Consider the following 18,255-nt stretch of genomic DNA (forward strand, 5'->3'; position numbering starts at 1 on the left):
TCAGCCAGTTCAGCAAAAACGCTGCACGGCCTCTAGGGGAGCAAGAGGGTGATGGATGGGCCTCCCGGGCCTCCCCGCTCAGAACCCGTCGGCCTCTCCTTCTGAGAGCCATTTCATTATAGACGCGAACAAACGGGCCCAGACACTGCAGTGCGTCGTATAAATCATGGCTCCCCGCGCCGTAAGTCACGGCATGATCTCCCGACGGAGGCTGGAGGGCCGGCCGGCCCTCTGTCACCTTTACAGTCTGGGATGACAGGTGGAGGGGAGGCCCCTCCCTGCAAGGGCGGGCCTCGGGAAGGTGGCCTGGAGCACACCCAGGCCCAGGAAGACCCCTTCCCTCTGAGCACGATGACTGCCAGCGGGGACAAGGGTCCTGGCCAGCCTGGGGCTGTGGGAGAGGGTGCCAGGGGGCCCCACAGACCACGGTGAGCCAGCCTCACACCCACTGGGCCCTTCCTGGCCACCATCACTTTCTTCCTGAGCCCCCAGCCCCAACACAGCGCTGGAGCCTCCCAATCTCCCCAGAGGAGAAATGCTTCACCCAGGGTCCCCGGCGGATTAGTGGCCATAGGGAAATCGCACCTGTCCAGAACCTTCTGCCACCCAGATGCCAGCTCCTGCCCCCACCACGTCACTCACTCTCACCCTCTCAGGCTCGTCTGCCTCGTGCCTTCCCGCAGGGACCTCTGCGTGCATCCTGCCCCGCCCCTGCCCTTCCATCCAGCCCCGCCTGGATTGTTGCACCCCCGTTCTTGCTAAGAGCCGCCACCGTGTGCACACTGGCTCTGTGCCAGCCTGCCCGGCAACCCCACGGCATAGCTGTTTCTGCTCCCGTTGGCAGGAAGGGAAACTGAGGCATAGAGCCCGACACTTTGGTGCTGTGGTCACCCAGTGGGAGCCGTGCCGCCCAGCAGCCAGCCCGGATGCGTCAACTGGAGAGTCTGGCCTCTCCACCTCCATTTCCTTGGGCAACAGGCACCATCCCTGTGCCCCGCAAGGACTTGGCAAGGGCATCTGGGAGAAATGGTTTATTACCTAAAAGCAGCCCGTCAGGGCGAGGGTACTACTTTGGTCCAAGCCCCTCGAATGACCCTCGGGGCTCTTCTGAGCAGTCCAGTGGAGGAAGAGTGAGGGTCTAGCAGCCTGGGTTCCCATTCCTCTCTCTGCTGTGTGGCCCTGGGCCAGCCGCTTTCCTTCTCTGGGCCCGTCTCCCTTGCTGCCCATTGAGGGGCAGGGGTTGCGAGGGTGGCATGAGCGGGCAGCTGTGAAGTGACCTGAGTCCCAGGCCGAGGTGTGCTCACGCAGGATTGATGCTGAGAGGGTCCGGAGGGGGGCGGCGCGGGGGGTGGGCGTTCTCAGTTTGCAGGCTCCAGCCAGACCTGGTGTATCTGCCTGAGCTGGCCCCAGGACGCTCCAGGGCTGTGCTGCCCGGTGGCCAGGGGCCTCATGTGGCTATTCAAGCATAATTTTCAATGAATCAAAATGATATACAAGGGAACATTTGGGTTCTCGGTCACACCTGCCACATTGCAGCTACATGTGGCTGCGATACTGCACAGATAGAGTGCACTGGCTCATCGCAGCAGGTTCCCCCGGGCTGCGCTGCCCCCCGGGGCTGCGGTCCCAGACAGCACCAGCCTCACTGAGCGGTGGGGAGGGGGGGACACACGCCCGATGGGCCGCAGCGGGCCCGGGCCCGGCCCCGGCTGGCTCTGCAAAGAGCAGCCGGATGGTCCTTCACGCTGCAGAAGGATTGGCCTCCTGGGCCCCCACCCCCGCCCCGTGCAAAGCCTCAGCAGCGCCCCCCATCGTGACCAGCAGAATGCTCCCACAGGTCCCCAAATGCCCCGCAGGGACAGGCTCCCCCAGCTGCCAATGGCTCTCCTGGTCCCCGGCCCCTGCCCACCCAGCCTGTCGTGCGGACGGAGAAACTGAGTCCCAAGGATCCCTGGTGCCCCCACCTTCTCTCCACTCCGCTGCAGTGAAAGACAAAGCTTCTGATTACAAAGCACCCCCGTTTAGTCCCCCTCTAGCCCTTGTGACACGCACTGAAAACCACCAACAGTCTCCCCGGGACACACACCGTTCTATTTTCTCCACACACACCCACCAGCCTCACGCACACACTCCACGTTTCCCTGATTTTTTGGGAGGTTCTGGGATGGAAGGCAGCCCGCTGTGTCCCGGGAGTCCCAGGCCAGAAACTTCTGTTTTTGTGGAAGATTCCTAACAGGGACTCGGGGAGCCTTCGAGGGAAGATTCTAGACTAGAATCCAGGAAGCTCTCCCTCTGAGATTCGGAACTTGGGGGGGGGTGTGGTGGCCCCCTTGAAAACCTGACTTGAATGGGGTGAGGAAGCCGCCCTCAGCACATTTGCTCATAAACAGAGGAGGTCTGGACCCAGAACGGACTCAGGAGCATCACAGTTGCCCCCGAAGTGGCCCCACTGTCCCCCAGTCCCCGCGGTCCTGGGTCTCGCCACCCCCCCCACCCTCCCCTCTCCTGCCTCTGGTCTGAGCTACTCATCTAGTCCCAGCTGTGGGGCAGGCCCTGGGGGAGGCTCTGGGGCTGGACCCTGAACAGAACGTGGGGCCCTCCCGGCTTTCATGGGTGGGGGGGAGGGTACAGATGGTCAACAGACAATAAGGAAGCGAACAATATACAGATAGCAGTGAGCATCGAGCAGAGCGGGACATGTGGGTGGCCACTGGGGACAGGCTTGTTGGGAAAGGAGAAAGTGACGCTAAAGTCCTGAAGGAGGTGAGGAGGGGAGTCCGAGAGAGCAAAGGCCGCGAGGTGCAGTGCGGTGGGGAACAGGGGGGAGGCGGGCAAGGCTGAGCGGGGGTGGGGGGGGGCCGCGGGAAGTTGAGAGGCCAGAGAGGCTGCAGGGGGGAGGCAGTGGCCGGTGGAGGCCGGTGCAGTAACCAGGAGCCAGGTGGTAGCCGTGGGGGCGGGAGAGGGGGTCAGGCTCCAGATGTGCCCAGAGGGGAGAGCCGAGGAGATTCACCGGCAAATGCTAGAAACTGAGACGGTGAGGGACACCAGGACTCGTTCAGAAGAACCAGGCCGGCAGCCCGGAGGCCTGATGCTGCGGCACACGCTGTCTTCCCACCCCTCGTCCTGTGCCCAGGTGCCCCTGGCCTCTTGCGCATCCTCTCATGGTGGGTGTGGGGATGAGATGAGCACTCAGGCCCCATCTGGACTAGACGGTGCTCCCACCGGAGCAGGGAGGGTCCTCGGCAGGCAGGAGCCCCACCGGGGGTGTCCCCAAGCTGGGGCAGGGTGGGGAACATAAGGACCTTGCCCCCCCTCCCCACCTCCCATTTGCAAATGGCCTGGCTGAGGCCCAGATGAGGCATGATCTTGGCCCTGGTCACACACGGCAGGTCAGACCCACCCCAGGACCTTAGCACACGATGGGCTGCTTGTCCACAGTCACTCGGGGTATGATTCTAGCGCCTCTCTTTCCCCAGCACTTCCGTTGTTCTATCTGCCGTGCTGGAGGGAGGAGGGCGCGTGCCAGCTCCGGGCATGTGAGGCACCTGGGAATGGAGTGAGCTGGGAGTCACCCGGGCATTCTACTGCCAGGGCCGTTGGTCCCCCCTGGGGAGGCGGGCACCTCCTCCCTGCCAGCTGGGCTCCTCCCCACTCACCCCTGGAAGACCAGAGGTGGTGGGCCAGCCGCCTGATGCACGAGCCACTGCGGACCCGAGCCGTCTCCGGCAGCCCAGCAAGACCGGCACATAAGCAGGGGCCTCCCCACCTGCCCTCCCGGGGGGGCACTGCGCCCCCCGCCCCGGGGCCCCCTGAGCTCCAGGGACGGCTGGGGCCAGCACACAGGTTGAGTCTGAGGGCCCCTCTCCTCTCGACTCCCAGCCAAGCTCAGCCCAGAGTTCCTGAAAGGCGGTGCTCAGCCACCGTGAGGGCCATGGTGTCGTCGTCCAGTAAAACCTTCAAAAACAGGGCAACAGGTGTCTAGACCGGGGGTGAGAGAGGACTGGTCCGGGGACACTGGCGTGGGAACACACGCACCCTGCCTTAAGCCACCGAGGCTGCACGCCCGGGGCTGTGGCCCTGCCTGGACCTTCCTGCGGCTGGCAGGAGAGCCTGGGAGGTGGCTCCTTGGCCTCTCCCACGTGGTGACCCGATGCCCTCCCCGGAGGGGCCGGGTTATTTCCCCGCGGCAGAGAAGCAAACGTACCAACAGCGAGGGCTCGAGTCAAAGCTCCTGTCTCTGAGCTCAGCCCCTGAGGGAGTGGTCAGATGGGAACCTGGATCGCCCCCTGCCCCTCACACTTAGCCTCCCCCTACCCAGGACAGGCTGTGGGGGGAACACGTATCCCGGCCCAATCCAGGGCTCTGGGGCCAAACCGCGGAGCCCGGGGAAGCAGGCCAGGCCTTCCGGGAAGCCGTCTCCCCTCCTCTCCACTTCTGGCCCCTCGGGGTCCACTGGGCTTCCCCCAGACTCTCTCACGTGGGAGCCAGGCCTGCGTGTGAGCCGAGAGGCTACAGGTCTCCGGGTCTCCTCTGCCGGAGGCGCGCAAAGCCCTGGAGGCCCAAGCTCCGCAGCCTGTGGTCTGGCGAGGGGGCCGAAGAGCTTTCCAAAGGCCATGTGAAACCCAAACATCTTCCCACGACTTCGACTTTATTAGCCTGACCTGTTCCAGCGCGGTCCACGGTGGGGCTGTGTACTATGTGAGCATCTGAAAGCAGCCAGGGCTCGCCAGGGACTGCCCCCTGCCCCAGTGACCATGTGGCTTCCTGCGAGCGTCTGAGGGGACCCTGTCCTCCTTGTCCCCCCCACACCCGCCACCTTCTGCTCCCCAGAGAGTCAGGCATGCCGGGCAAGGCCGCATGGGCTGCCCCCGGGCTGCCCGGTGGGCGCCGAGATCCTGCTGGGGTGAGCCAGAGAGGTGACGGGGGAAGGACCGGGGACGGGGGCACGGGGCGGGACACACGCTTATCCTGGCCAGGAAGGCAGGGAGGAGGGTCACGCAGGCAGATGTTAGAGAGCTCTGAAGGCCCAGAGATGGGGTGCAGGGGAGTCACCCCCTTTAAAGACCCTGTGCGAGGCCCTTCCCCGGGGCCACAAGTGGAGAGAGCGGGGAGGCGGGAGCCACGTCCCAGTCACAAAGCAAGGACAGAGGCCACAAGGCAGGAGGGGTCTGTTGGGTTCTCACCCGGCAACATGCCATTCCTTCACGGACCTAGCGAACAAAGTGCTCTTGGGGAAACTGAGGCAGGAGGTGGGGCTTCTGCATGGGCAAGGGAGGGCACCGATGTGAGACCCACCCCTCCCACGCCCTGCTTCTGCTCACCTATTTCACCAGCTGGTGGTGCTCAGAACGCTTTCCCGTGTGAGAAACAGGTCAAGGCAGGAAGAATTGGCTTCCTGGATCCCCTCCTCTGCCAGCCTCTGGGGAACGGACCATCCTGCCCAACGGCCTGGCCGCAGGGACCCAGCCAAGCTGGCACCCCTGTTCTCTGCCTTTAAACTGCGCCCGAGGCAGACAGTACTAAACAATCCTCACTCTGCCCCTAATTCCAGATGCACCTGGAAACTGTCCAGTGGTGCTCTGCTCTGGACAGTCCGCTCGTCAGGCAGGCCTGGGATACCAGGCACATCCCTTTGCTTCCCTGCTTCTATACTGGGCTTACTAGGGGTTAACTACGCACCTTCTCAGAAGCTTCTAGAGGGCCACATGGCACGCTCCCTGAGCCCAAGACCTTGCAGCTTTGTTTTGGGGGGTAGGGGTGGACTAGAGGCCAGCCTCTGGTCAGTGACCATAGGACAGGCCCTCTGGGTCTCCTGTCCGCTCGGGTGGTATCTGTTTGGGGGGCGAGCAGCTCTGCACTAGGAGGGCGGGGAGGACCCCTGCTCTGGCCGGGTCCAGTCCTGGGCCAGGGCGGCGGGCCCCGTGGGGAGGGTCAGCAAGGGACGGAGCAGGTCTCAGCCTCCTGATGCCCCGAGGCTCCGCCCCGCGGGGGGGGGCGGGGTCAGTAGATTCCCTTCACCCTCTTGTTGTCAGGGTCGAAGGGAGACTTCAGGTGAGCCCGGGCAGGGTAGGCCACCCCCATCCGCTCCAGAGCATAGTCACCACTCTTCACAAAGTCCAGAGAGACCTGTTGCAGAACACGAGGGGGTGTGGGTCACCCGTTACCTGGTGGGTGCTGGGCTCCTATCTACCTGCTTCCCGGAGGGCGGGCTCGGCCTCACCTGTTCCCTCTGGGCGAACCCATCTCTGCGCCACGGGCCCTCCTCTGAACCCAACAACCGCCCTGAGCCCGTAGGAGCCCTGATTGGACTTGACCGCCTGGGGCCCCAGCAGAGCCGCGGGCTGGCAGCCCGTGGGGACACCTCCAGCTGCAGAAAGTGTGGATCCCTGCGAAACCGGGGAACAGGAAAAGGACCGTGTCCCTAGACCCTGGGCACACTGGCTCCGCATGGGGACCCTGCCCTCTCAGTACAGGGGCCGCACCCAGGGCCAGCCAGCCGTGGGCAAGGCACCGTGGGCTCTGCTCCTAGAGATCTCTTCTCTCCTAGCAATGCAGGACAGGCAGCCCGGGTCCCAGGACCCCCAGAGGCCCAGGGTGGGAGCCCCCTGCGCAGGCCTACATGCCAGGCCCGGCACGTCCCTGGCACCCCTGCCTGGGCTGGTCTGACTCACACCGCCTCCTCCTTGCTCATTCTTCCAAGTGGATCTCCCTCTGGGGCCTCTGCTGGCCGCACATGGGGGGAGCTGCAGCCTGGGGTCCTCCGAGTGTCTAAGGCTGAGGCTGGAAAGCTCAGCCCCGACTGGGTGAGCATCTCAGCCCCCACGGCCAGAGCCTTTCAGCGCCTCAGTTTCCCAGCTGCCACAGGGCTGGTGCAGAACTCCAGGGAGCAAGGCAAGCAGGCCCAGCCACAAAGGTGCTACGGCAGTGAGCTCCTCCCCCTACTCGCTCGCGTCACGGCGTCCAGCCCATGCCACTGACACCCTCGTGACCAGCCAGCCAGTCTGGCCAGTGCTTCGAGCCCCCTCCCCGGGCTCTGACCCCTGCAGGCCCTCAATGGGCCCTTTCTCTGCCTCTGCGCCCCCTGCCGATGTGCAGGGAGGAGCCGGGCTCAGTGCGGGTCACTGGGGTTTACAAATGGTCACGTGGCAAAACGTGTCTATGGCTGCATGTGTCCGTACGCGAGTACACGTGTGCGTACATGCGTGTGCAGGCACATGTGGGACAAGGAAAGAGAGGAGAGGAATGCGCTCTTGGGAGGATGAGGTCCAGGCCTCTGCTCTCCCTGGCGCCCACCCCAGCCTCGAGGTTTGGGTCTCTGGCTCCAGGAGCAGAGGGCGTTAGCCCTGGCCCAGAGCCTCTTTCTGACCAAGAGAAGCCTGGAGCTCCCAAAGTCGGATTTTTTCAGAGAGAAAATACAGAACTAGCCACTGACCCCGCCAGAGACGCGGCCCCATCAACCGCGACCTCGCCGCGCCCGGTCGCCCAGGTCCAGCATGGCGCAGGGGTACAGGCGGCACTGGGGCGCTGACAGGGAGCCTGACGGGGAGCCGAGCTTCCCTGGGCAGAGCCAGGGTGGGGGGTGGGGCGGACTCACCGACTGGCCGCTGGGGTCCCGGATGTAGCCGTAGGCGAGAGTCTTGTCCACGGCAAACCCAAAGTCAGCCCTCCGGACATGGCCTACCACCTGGCCGTTTCTCCAGATGGCCTCCAGGCCGAACATGGGCACTTTTCTGGAAGAAGCAAGAGAGAGCTGGGGCCCCGGAGCCCCCAGGGGGGAGACCCGCGCCCTGGGGCCTGGAGCCATCCCAGTGCCTGGCCCCCAGGTCGCCAGGCACAGCGTCCAAGCGGATGCCCGAACGAGAACAGACCACTGCCGGGCCCTGACTTCTGCGTCTGCAGGGACAGACCCCAGGTATTTGGGAAAGGCCCGCCGTTTAACTTGCTTTTCCTTGACTTCTGAATAATTGAAAGCCTTATGCCCCCGAGGCTTGTTTTACCGTGGTTCTTCCTCCACAGAACGCTGCATTATCTATCAAAAGGACTTTTCTTTAGCATGAATGCAGACTATAACATTTCTGAAAATTCAGAAGAGAAAGCGCAGAGATGAGACTACAATCACAGATGCTCCAGCGCCCGGAAGTGCCTGGCATATTTAGTGCAAATCCCTGCAGACTCGTGCCTCTGGGTGTTGGGTCGGTGTTTGTGGAGAGCCTGACGGGTGCCCGGGGCCGGCCGCCCCCCAGGAGAGGGTGGCACAGCAGTGTGGATCCTGCCCTGGGCAAAGGCGCGGGGACGAGGCGTGGGGGCCTCTGGCTCTGGGCCCCGAGTGAATGAGGGAAGAGGGTGGGACAGACGGCGGTTCCACGACAAATCCCTGCCCTTTCGTCCCACCCGGTCCTGTGGGGCACATGCTGTTTGCACGTGAGGAAACAGGCCGGGGTAGGGGGCATCCTGGCCGTGTCCTTCCTCAGGACCGGAACCGCCCTGGCTGCCTTGGTGGCCCTGCAGAGAACACCCGAGCGGGGCCGGAGGGCTGTGGCGGGTGCATCGGAGGCTCCCGGAGCCAGACAGACATCAGGCTGCAGGTGCTTCCCGGAGGGCCAGGTGGCAGAGGGGCTCCGCAGGGCTCTGCTCCGTCTGCACCCCCAAACTGGAGCCTGGGCTGCTCCCCAGCAGGTGGACAAGCGGCGTGCGGGGGGGCCGGTCTGACCGGAGCCCGGGGAGAAGCAGCAGGGCGATGACAAGCCACAGCGCGGCTCCCCCTGTGCCCCCCCTCATGTCCCCTGACACTTCTGTTGATGGCTCCAGAAATCTGTGAGAATGGCCGCGTTCGTGGGAGCCTGTCAGCCGCAAATCAGCGAAGTCGAGCCGCCGTCCTGGAGACCGTTGCTACCCAGGTTCCCGCGAAGACACCAGCCTGGGACTGTCATTTCAGAGTCACCGCCCAGGTGGAATCCTGGGACAGCACGGGCCAGATCCCGAGGACATAACTGAGCCACCTGCTCAGAGCTCCCCCGCTCCGGGGGCAAGTGGAGGGGTCGGGTCCCCGGAACGGGCTCTCCTTCCTGCGGCTGGGTTACCCTGTCCCTTGGCACCCCAGGTCTCCAGGCCGCGGCCTGGCCTTCCCTCCACCATCTGTCGTGGGGGGGATTTAACCGGAACATGGTGAGAAGTCACCACACAGTGACCGGGAAGCTGGGCCCTCAGCCCGGGTCCACCCACGGGAGGTGGCCTGGCGGCACCTTTGTCTTTCTAAAGCTGTGTGTGAGCAGGGTGTGTCCCAGCCCCCCCCGGGTCCCCTCGGGCCCTGCTGACCCCGTCCTACTGGACGGACAGACGCAGGACCACGGGCCACTCACTCGTCCACCGTGAAGCACACCAGACGTCGGCGGAGGCCCTCGGCCCGCTGCTTCTCCAGGGCCTCCCGCCCCAGGAAGGGGACCGCTGACTTGAGCTTACAGGTGAAGGCCAAGCCCGCCTCCAGGGGGCTGTCGTCGGGGCGCAGGTCTGCGTGCCAGTGCCGGTAGCCTGCGGGGAGGACACCTTGGGGTCGGTGCCCAGCAGACGTGGGGGGCGGGCTCCTCCTGCACCTGCAGAAGGTCCCCTGGGCGAGGCCCCGGGAGCAGATGCCCCTTCCAGCCTCTGCCCTGCCGGTGAGCTGTCAGGGAGGGACCCGAGCAGCCCTGCCCTCACATCCTTCCAACCCCCTGGGGAAACCCAGGCACCCAGTCCAAATCCAGCTCCGGCCCCGCCCCCCCAAGGCTGGGCAAGCACCCCTCCCCCTCGCCCTCCAAGTGCTGCTGTCAGGGACCCCAGCCCCGGCCCCAGGCCTGCGTGGAAGCCACGGTCTGTGGGCAGTGCAGGGGTTGGTGGGGGGAAGGCTGGGGAGGCCGACAGAAAGGGGCAGGCGGGAAGGGGAGTGGGGCAGGGAAGAAGCACAGGGGCCGACACCCCCCACCCCCCCACCTGCAGCGTGGCTCCGGGCAGCCCGGGGGCGCCCTGTGGGCCCCACACACACCTTTCTCGATGCTCAGGGAGTCGATGGCCCGGTACCCGGCGTTGACGAGGCCGTGCTTGGTGCCTGCGGCCATCACAGCCCGGTACACGGGCACACAGGCTGGCTTGGGCACATGAAGCTCCCAGCCCAGCTCCCCCACGAAGGAGAGCCTCATGGCCCGCACCTGGGGGCACAGGGCACGACTCAGACCCAGGTCGAGCGCCTACTGTCACCATTCTCACTAGCTGGCCCCGGCCCTGGCCGCCCAGCACCCAAGGATGGGGTCTCCAAGGACAGAGCTCCAGACTGCTCTGGAAATCTCTAGGGGGAAAGAGGGGTGTCAGCACTGGGAGCAGGAGAAAGCGGACACACGGTTCCCAGGCCTCACTCTTTTAAGTCACTGTGCACGTGTCCCGGGGCAGCCGTAGCAAATGGCCACAGACCGGGGACTTAGAGGAGCAGAAGTGTGTTCTCTCCCAGTTCTGGAGGCTTGAGGCCCCAAATCAAGGTGGCAGCACTCCGTGCTCCCCCCAGAAGCTCTGGGGGAGGGTCCTTCCTGCCTCCTCCAGCCACAGGTGCTTCCTGGGCTTGTGGTCACATCCCTCCAGTCTCTGTGTCACACGGCTTCTCCTCTGTGTCTTGTCTACTTTGGTCTCTTATCAGGACACTTTTCACTGGAGCCAAGATCCACCCTGGTCCTGGACGATCCTGTCTTAAGATTCTTACCTGAGTCACAACGTCAAAGACACTACGTCTCACTGAGGCCACACTCGGGCTCTGGGCGGGGGGCTAGGACGCAGGCACCTATTTTGGAGGCCACCATTCAGTCACCACAGCGACCTTTGGCAAGTCTCCTGGCCTCCCTCTGGCCTCAATTTCGCCATCTGTAAATGGGATCAGGAGCCCGGCTCTGTCTGTTTTAAGAAGCTCTGAGGTCTGGGGCGCCTGGGGGCTCTGTTGGTTAAGCATCCGACTTCAGCTCGGGTCACGATCTCACGGTTTTTGAGTTCGAGCCCCGCGTAGGGCTTTGTGCTGACCGCTCGGAGCCTGGAGCCTGATTCGGATTCTGTGTCTCCCTCTTTTCTGTGTCCCTCCCCAGCTTGCACTCTGTCCCTCTCTGTCTCTTTGTCTCTCTCTCTCTTTCAAAAAGAAACACCAATCAATCAATCACTTAAAAATAAAAAAGAAGCTCTGGGGTCTGTCTGTGAGGGGAAGCTGCTGGGAGGTCGGTGGCCCAGCTCAGGGGTCACCGTGGCTGCACCCGATGGGTTCTGACACATCAAGAGGGGAAGCAGACAGGTGCTGAGTCGGCACTGGGATTGCTCCCCGGCCTGGTCAGCCTTGGCCAGATGCTGGGCTCTGAAGACACACACAGCCTCTGCCCCCACCCCCGTCCCTGCGCCGGCCTGGAGTCTTAGAAGGCCAGAGCCAGAAGCACAAGCCAGGTCTCTGGCAACCACGCTCAGGGTGGGCAAGTGTTGGGCAGGAAGGTGCCTGCCTGGGAGGGCCCGGCCCGGCTGGCAGGTGACAGAGCTTCCCGCTGCAGACAGGCCTTCCCGGAGAGCAGGGGCCAGGGCGCCGAGCTGGAGCAGGTGCGCAGGGGAGGACGGAGAGAGAGGGGCATACAGTGGGGTCGAAAGGACCTTTGTGAGGACCACTTCAGTGACAGCTGGGTCCCAGGGGCCAGCAAGGGACTGTGCGTCCCCAACGCCCCGGAGAGGACAGTGCTGTTGACACAGTGTTCCCTGGGCCACGTTCTGCACACAATTCTGTCACTGGAGCACTTCTCTCACATGGTGGCAGAGACCCATGTAAATAACATCCAGGGGATGATGCAAAACAGAGGCCCAGAGGCGCCACGCGTCTCTGATGGGGCAGCTGGCCTCTGGGTACCAGGCTGGCGGCTGTGTGGGGGCCACAGCCAGCAGCGGGCAGCGCCCTGCCCGCTGGCCTGTGACCTGTCCTGTATGGTTGGTTTGCTTACTGGTCATTTACAACCCAGCCACAGTGCCTGCTTCCTGGCCTTCGGGCAAATCCTCGAGTCCACGGTGTCCCCGGGGGTAAGGCCTGAGCCCGCAGCTCCAGGACCGTCCTTGTCACAAGAGGGACATGGAAAGTACAGCAAAGTGCAGAGCTCACGGGGAGGAAGGAGCCTACCCCATCGCTGCTGCGAGCCTGTGCCGCTCCAACTGGATTACTGTCTACACAGGAGGGGGCAGAGGCCACTCTCCCGAGCACAGACCCAGCTCCTCACGAACCTGACACTTTAATCACATTGCTGCCGAGGGGTTGGATTCTGAAAGCTCTGGAAACAGTGAACATTTGCTCTGAGTTGCCATTTGCCCAGGCCTCTCAAAAAACTCACAACCGACACAGAAAACGTACTGTTGACATTTCCCTGCTTCCCTAGTGCAAGCCGTGGGCCCCTGACAAAGACTGCCTGTCAACGGGGTTCTAATTTTAGACAGCCCACGGAGGAGCTTGGGGCTCAAAGCCAATCTCATTTTGAAATAGGAAAAATCATTTTTAAAGCTCCCCCATTAATGGCCCAGGTTCGTGTCAGACACACACGGTCCCAGTTAAGTGAGAGGGTCAGGCCCTGGGGTTCCGTGATTTCATCGGTGGAAAGCCTCTTCCCAGCCTCTTCCACGGCTCCCAGGAACCCCACCCCCACCCCCTGCCCCACTCCCCGGGGCCAGGGGCCGGCTGCCTGGCTCTCTACTGCACCCTTGTGCACAGGCTCAGCACACAGTAGGTGCTAAATAAATACTTCCCAAACGATGGAGTAAAACAGGGGCAGATGGGCCTCTGCTTCTGGCAAATTGAGGAGTTTGGGGAAGCCCAGGTGCATTCCTAAGTTCACAGAATTGCTGGTTTTCAAGACATCTTGCATTTGTTTCCACTGAAGCAGTGGATTTGGGGGAGGGGGTGCTCATTTCTTCTGAGCAGGGACACACAATAAAGAGGAAAAGCTAAAAATGAGGATATCTGGATCATGGGCTCTGGTCAGTCTCTCCTCCCTGCCTCAGTGTCCCCATCTGATAGATGGGAGAGGACAGTGCTTCTGATCATCAGGTTCAGGGGAAGCATGGTGCCTGGGACACAGTCACCTGCCAGCAAAGACTGGGTTGGACTGCCTTCAAAAGCAAGCCCCAAACCGAGGCAAACCCCCTTGCAAAAGAGAGCCCCACTCTCTTACAGGAGCCACAGGCCCTGGATGAAGTCACAAAATCATGGAAGGTCATCAGGAAGGACCTTAAATCAGGACGCTTCTCTCACCCTAAAGGCCCCCCAAGATACTGTTGGAATTAATAAACACAGGCTCAAAATCAACACACAAAAATCAATGGGGTTTTTATACCTTAGCAATGAACAATCCAAAAAGGAAATTTTTAAAAAACCCCATTTATAATAGTATCAAAATGAACAACATACTTAAAAAGAAACCTAACTATGGAGGTAAAAGACGTCTACACCGAAGTCTACCAAACTTTGCCGAAAGAAACGAAAAAAGGTATGAATAAATGGGAAGACATCCCATGTTCATGGATTGGAACACAGTATCATTATGATATCAATACTACCCAACGCGATGTGCAGATTCACTGTATCCCTATCAGAATCCCAGGGACACTTTTTGCAGAAATAGAAACATCCATCCTAGCATTCATATGGAATCTCAAGGGACCTCACACAGCCAAAGCAATCTTGAAAATGAGTAAGGCTGCAAAACTTGCCGTTCCCGATTCCAAAACTAACTACAAAGCTCCCGTAATCGAAAAGCGTGTGGTACTGGCATAAAATCAGACAAACAAACCAATGGAATAGAAAAGTGGGCCCAGAAATAAACCTTCACGTGTGTGGCCAAACGATCTCCAGCAAGGCTGCCGAGACCACTCAATGGGGAAGGGACAGTCTCTTCAACAAACGTGTTGGGAAAACTGGACCTTCACATGTGGAAGAATGAAGCCGCATTTGCGCCATATACGAACATTAACTCAAAATGGATTAAAGACCTCACTGTACGTCTTAGAACTGTAAAACTCCCAGGAGAAACAGGGGAAAGTTTCATGACATTGGACTTGGCGATGATTTCTTGCATATGACACCAAAGGCACAGGTAACAAAAAGCAAAATTAGTCAAATGGGGGCTACATCAAACACGAAAATGTCTGTGCATCGAAGGAAACAGCCAACAGTGAAAAGACAACCTACAGAGGGGGAGGAAATATTTACAAATCATATATGTAATAAGGGGTTAATAACAAGCATACATAAAGAACCCCTACAACTCAACACCAACAAAACAACCCGACTGAGAAACGAGGAAAGGATAAATAGAACTGGGGTCTATCCATACAATGGAATATTATCATCCAATAAAAGGAAGGAGATTTTGACACCTGCTACAACACGGATGAACCTTGAGGCCATCGTGCTAAGTGAGATAAGCCAGACACAAAAAGGCAAGTCCTATATAATTCCACTTCCATGGAATTAAACTAGTCACACTCATAGAGACGGAAGGTAGCTGGTGGTTACCAGGAGCTGGGGACAGGGCAAATGGGGGTTGGTGTTTAATTGATATGGAGTCTCAGTTTTGCCAGATGAAAAAGTCCTGGAAATCTGTTGCACAACAATGTGAATCCAGTTACTACTACTACTGAACTACATGCTTTAAAAAGGTTAAAATGGTAAGAACAGAACAAACACCCTTTTCCCCATGGATGGGCACCTAAAGCCCAGGGGGACTGGGTGACTGGCTTTCTTAATGTTTTGGGTGCCAGGAGCAAGGGAAGGGCAGCAGACGCTCGTGCTGACACCGGTCCATGACGGGCCAGCCACCCACAGAAGCGGCAGGCACCATGGTGGCCGAGAGCGTGAGCTCGGGTTTAAATCTGAGTCCCCAGGGGCACCTGGGCGGCTCAGTCAGTCGAATGTCCGACTCTTGATTTCCGCTCAGGTCGTGATCTCACAGTTCGTGGGATTGAGTCCTGTGTTGGGCAAAGCATGGAGGTTGGCTTAAGATTCTTTCCCTCGTCCTCTCCCCCTCTCTCTCTCTCTCTCTCTCCCCCCCTGCTCCTCCCCCTTCAAAAAAAAATAAACTTTTAAAAATAAAAATAAAAAAAATAAATAAGTAAATAAAAAGTCCCCTGGTGACTGATGTCCCTCTGAGTCTCTTCTGCAAGTCCAGGATGATAACAGTATGTCCTTCATTGGGGCACCTGGGAGGAGGGCTCAGTGGGTCAAGGGTTCAACTTTGGCTCAGGCACCATCTCTCGGTTCGTGGGTTCGAGCCCCGCGACGGGCCCTGTGCTGACAACTCAGAGCCTGGAACCTGCTTTGGATTCTGTGGTTCCCCCTCTCCCTCTCCCTCTCTCTCTCTCTCTCTCACAAATAAATAAACATTAAAAAATTTAAAAAAATAAAAACCCGTATGTCCTTCATAGGCTCACGGGAGCACTCCATAGAATCATCCCCATAAAGCCCCAGGCAGGGTGCTCACCACGGGGGAAGTGGTGTTACCGGCCCAAATAAGGAAGCGGGGACTCAGGGGGAGTTTGGTCGCTTGCCCCAGGCCCGCTGATGTCCCGGGAAATGTTTGATAATCATCTCCCGGGGTGGGGTAGGGGGGTGTTCTGTAGCACTGAGCACTTTCCGTGGTGTAAATGCTCCTCCCGCTGCTGGTGATTTCACTGTGGCTCACTAGTCTTCCTACAGATTTCACCGTGGCTCTCCTGCTGGCGCCAGCCCACCCAGTACTTGGGGGAGGCCTCGCAACTGGGAAGCGGGCAGCACGGGGGGGCCCCGCCAGGGTTTCCAAGTGGAGAGCCCGTGCGGGTGCCGTAAGATCCACACTCTCTGCCCTGACGGACTCACTCGAAGATTGTTGGGTGCTTGGGTTCTAGCAAGACGTGATCCAGGAGCTTGCCTCCATGCTTGGTGACTCAGGGCGCTCCTGCCGGCTTTCCGTGGACGGGACGGGAGTCCGGGGAGGTGCTGGGCCGCCGCCTCGGCTCAGATCAAAGGCCACACAGGGGCCCCTGGGCAGGGGAGGCCACGTGGCTCCCGTGGGATGCCCTGGGCACGTGCGTCACCAGAACAAGCCCGGAGTGTGCCTTTCCGGGTAAATATCGCAGGAGGGCTCCGGCAGCTGTGCCCACGGACTCAGGCCAGCATGTCCAACCTTTTCAGATCACATTAGCTCATGGCAGTCTTACAAGTTTCCAGGCATTTGGTTGTGTAACAGCACCCCCAACACCCCATGCACATCCTCCCAACTCAGCCATCTCTTACATAAATGAGGATTCCCAGGGACCCTGGAGGCAGGGGGTGGGCAGAGATCAGAGCATGGGCGGCCCTCTGCAGGGGGCTGGCGTCCTGAACCCCCAGGAAAAGGGGAGAAAATGTTGCAATAGGTTCAAGGATCTTCATTTTTCAACCTCCCTGGAGGCTCCCAAGACATCCTCGATTCTAATAATGATCTATCTGCAGGGGGGATGTGCAATTTCCCCCAGCGGTCTGGTCCAGAAGGCTGGGTGTGCAGTGGGGGTGGTGGCTCTGGGGACGGTGATTATGGTAACGAAGATAGTGGTGATGGCAGGAGTTGGGGGGCATGGTGAAGGGGGTGGGGGTGTGGGAGAGGAGAGGATGTGCAAACCAATTTCCAAGAATAAGAATAAATAAAAGGTATGATGCTCAAATCACACGTCAAAAACTTGACCTTCAGGGCGCTTGGGTGGCTCAGTTAAGCGTCCGACTCTTCATTTCGGCTCAGGTCATGATCTCACGGTTCGTGAGTTCGAGCCCCACATCGGGCTCCGCACTGACAGTGTGGAGCCTGCTTGGGATTCTCTCTCTCCCTCTCTCTCTCTGCCCGCCCCCCCCTCCCCGCCATGTGCACGCTCTCTCTCAAAATCAATCAACAACAACAACAAAGTCAACAACAAGTCAACAACAAGTTGACCCTTTCTGAGGATCTGAAAACTTGACCCTTTCTGAGGATCTGAAAAGCTCCACAGAAGCTGTCCGACCCTCGGGGTCCTTCTTCCAGGCCCCCGGAAGGCCGGATGCGCCACAGACCCTACCCCCTGTGCTCCTTAGCGGAAAGCACACCTTGCCAGCCAGCCGCCCCCGGAACCGCAGATTTCAAGCCACCCTGGATAGTCCCTGAGCTGTCTACACCACAGAGCACAGTAGAGCGAGAACACCGCTCATTGCCTGTAGAGAAAGGACAGAGCCCTACCCCAGGGGAGCTTCCAGAACCTCTGAAGCTCCTGCCCCGGACGCCATCCAGACGCGTCTTCACCTCACGCTTTCACGGCAAGAAGCCACCCGGTCCCCCAGGGGGTGCCTTGAACAGTGGCTGTGGCCACACGGCGGCTTTCTCCACCACACCCACGGGACCCGCTCCCCGCCCCCCTGGCTTCCCAGAGCCACGGACGAATCTGGGCATGTTGTGCGAGGCGACTTCTTAGGCAGCCGCTAAAACCCCACTGTCAAATGAATACAGGCTCTGTGAAGCTACGGGCGGGCGGCTCTGTATGAAGGCCCGAGGCCCCGACTGTCCGCGTAACGCGCGCAGGTGGGAGAACATTCCATCCCGAGCTAATTGAATCCCAACGCTGCCACAGCGAGCCCTTCACACCGTCGGGAGGAGAAATCCAATTTCCTTTTGACCTGAAATTAATTTTCAGGAGACAATCACTTTATCACTGTGCCTCGTGACGGGCCTCGTGACGAGCTTCCAGAGGGGGCCCCCCGTCCTCGGCCGAGGCGCCAGGAACACCACGTCTCCCCCGGTAACCACGCTGGGAGAGTGCTTCCCACTGGGACCCTCGCTGGCCTCGAGGCCAACATGTGAAGGCAAGGACATCTGGTCAGTTTCCTGCCAAGGAGACGCTTCCCTCCTCCCTGCCCTTCCTCTAGGAATGCGAGGCTCAGGGAAGCTGGGGGCCCGAGATCTTGGGGAGTTGTTGCAAAACCAGGACGCGGCTCAGCCGGGGTCGTCGACCCGTCTGTCGGCCGTGAGTGTGGGTCACGGCAGGCGGTGGCAGGGTCCCGCTCGCCGCCCCGGGCCCCGGCTGCGGTCGGGGCTCCGGCCCCCAACATTCCGCACATTGTGACCAGGAGGCCTTGCCGGCTACACATTCCTCTTCTGCATCTGGTTGGCTGGAACCCAATTACCTCCCGTACAACTTGGCCCGGCCCACGCTCTGGCCCAGCACCTCTTCAGGCGGAGGGATATGGCGTCGGTA

The 18,255-nt window shown here is 60.4% G+C and overlaps 1 protein-coding gene across 8 annotated transcripts in view; it reads right to left on the minus strand.

The window, feature by feature from the left end:
• Positions 1 to 4,629: 4,629 nt before the first annotated feature.
• The window catches only part of SARDH (sarcosine dehydrogenase), a 62,267-nt gene continuing 48,641 nt past the window's right edge, over positions 4,630 to 18,255 (minus strand). For all 8 annotated transcript variants that reach the window (XM_053204408.1, XM_053204407.1, XM_053204411.1 and 5 more), the window contains 4 exons: positions 10,019 to 10,181; positions 9,360 to 9,528; positions 7,595 to 7,730; positions 4,630 to 6,126 (listed from right to left, as the gene is read on the minus strand). In XM_053204408.1, coding sequence (XP_053060383.1) covers positions 6,001 to 6,126; positions 7,595 to 7,730; positions 9,360 to 9,528; positions 10,019 to 10,181 — 594 coding nt within the window. In that variant the 3' untranslated portion in view covers positions 4,630 to 6,000. The remainder of the gene's footprint in view (positions 6,127 to 7,594; positions 7,731 to 9,359; positions 9,529 to 10,018; positions 10,182 to 18,255) is intronic.

This window comes from Acinonyx jubatus, chromosome D4, assembly GCF_027475565.1.
Source record: "Acinonyx jubatus isolate Ajub_Pintada_27869175 chromosome D4, VMU_Ajub_asm_v1.0, whole genome shotgun sequence".
Taxonomy (NCBI): Eukaryota; Metazoa; Chordata; class Mammalia; order Carnivora; family Felidae; genus Acinonyx; species Acinonyx jubatus.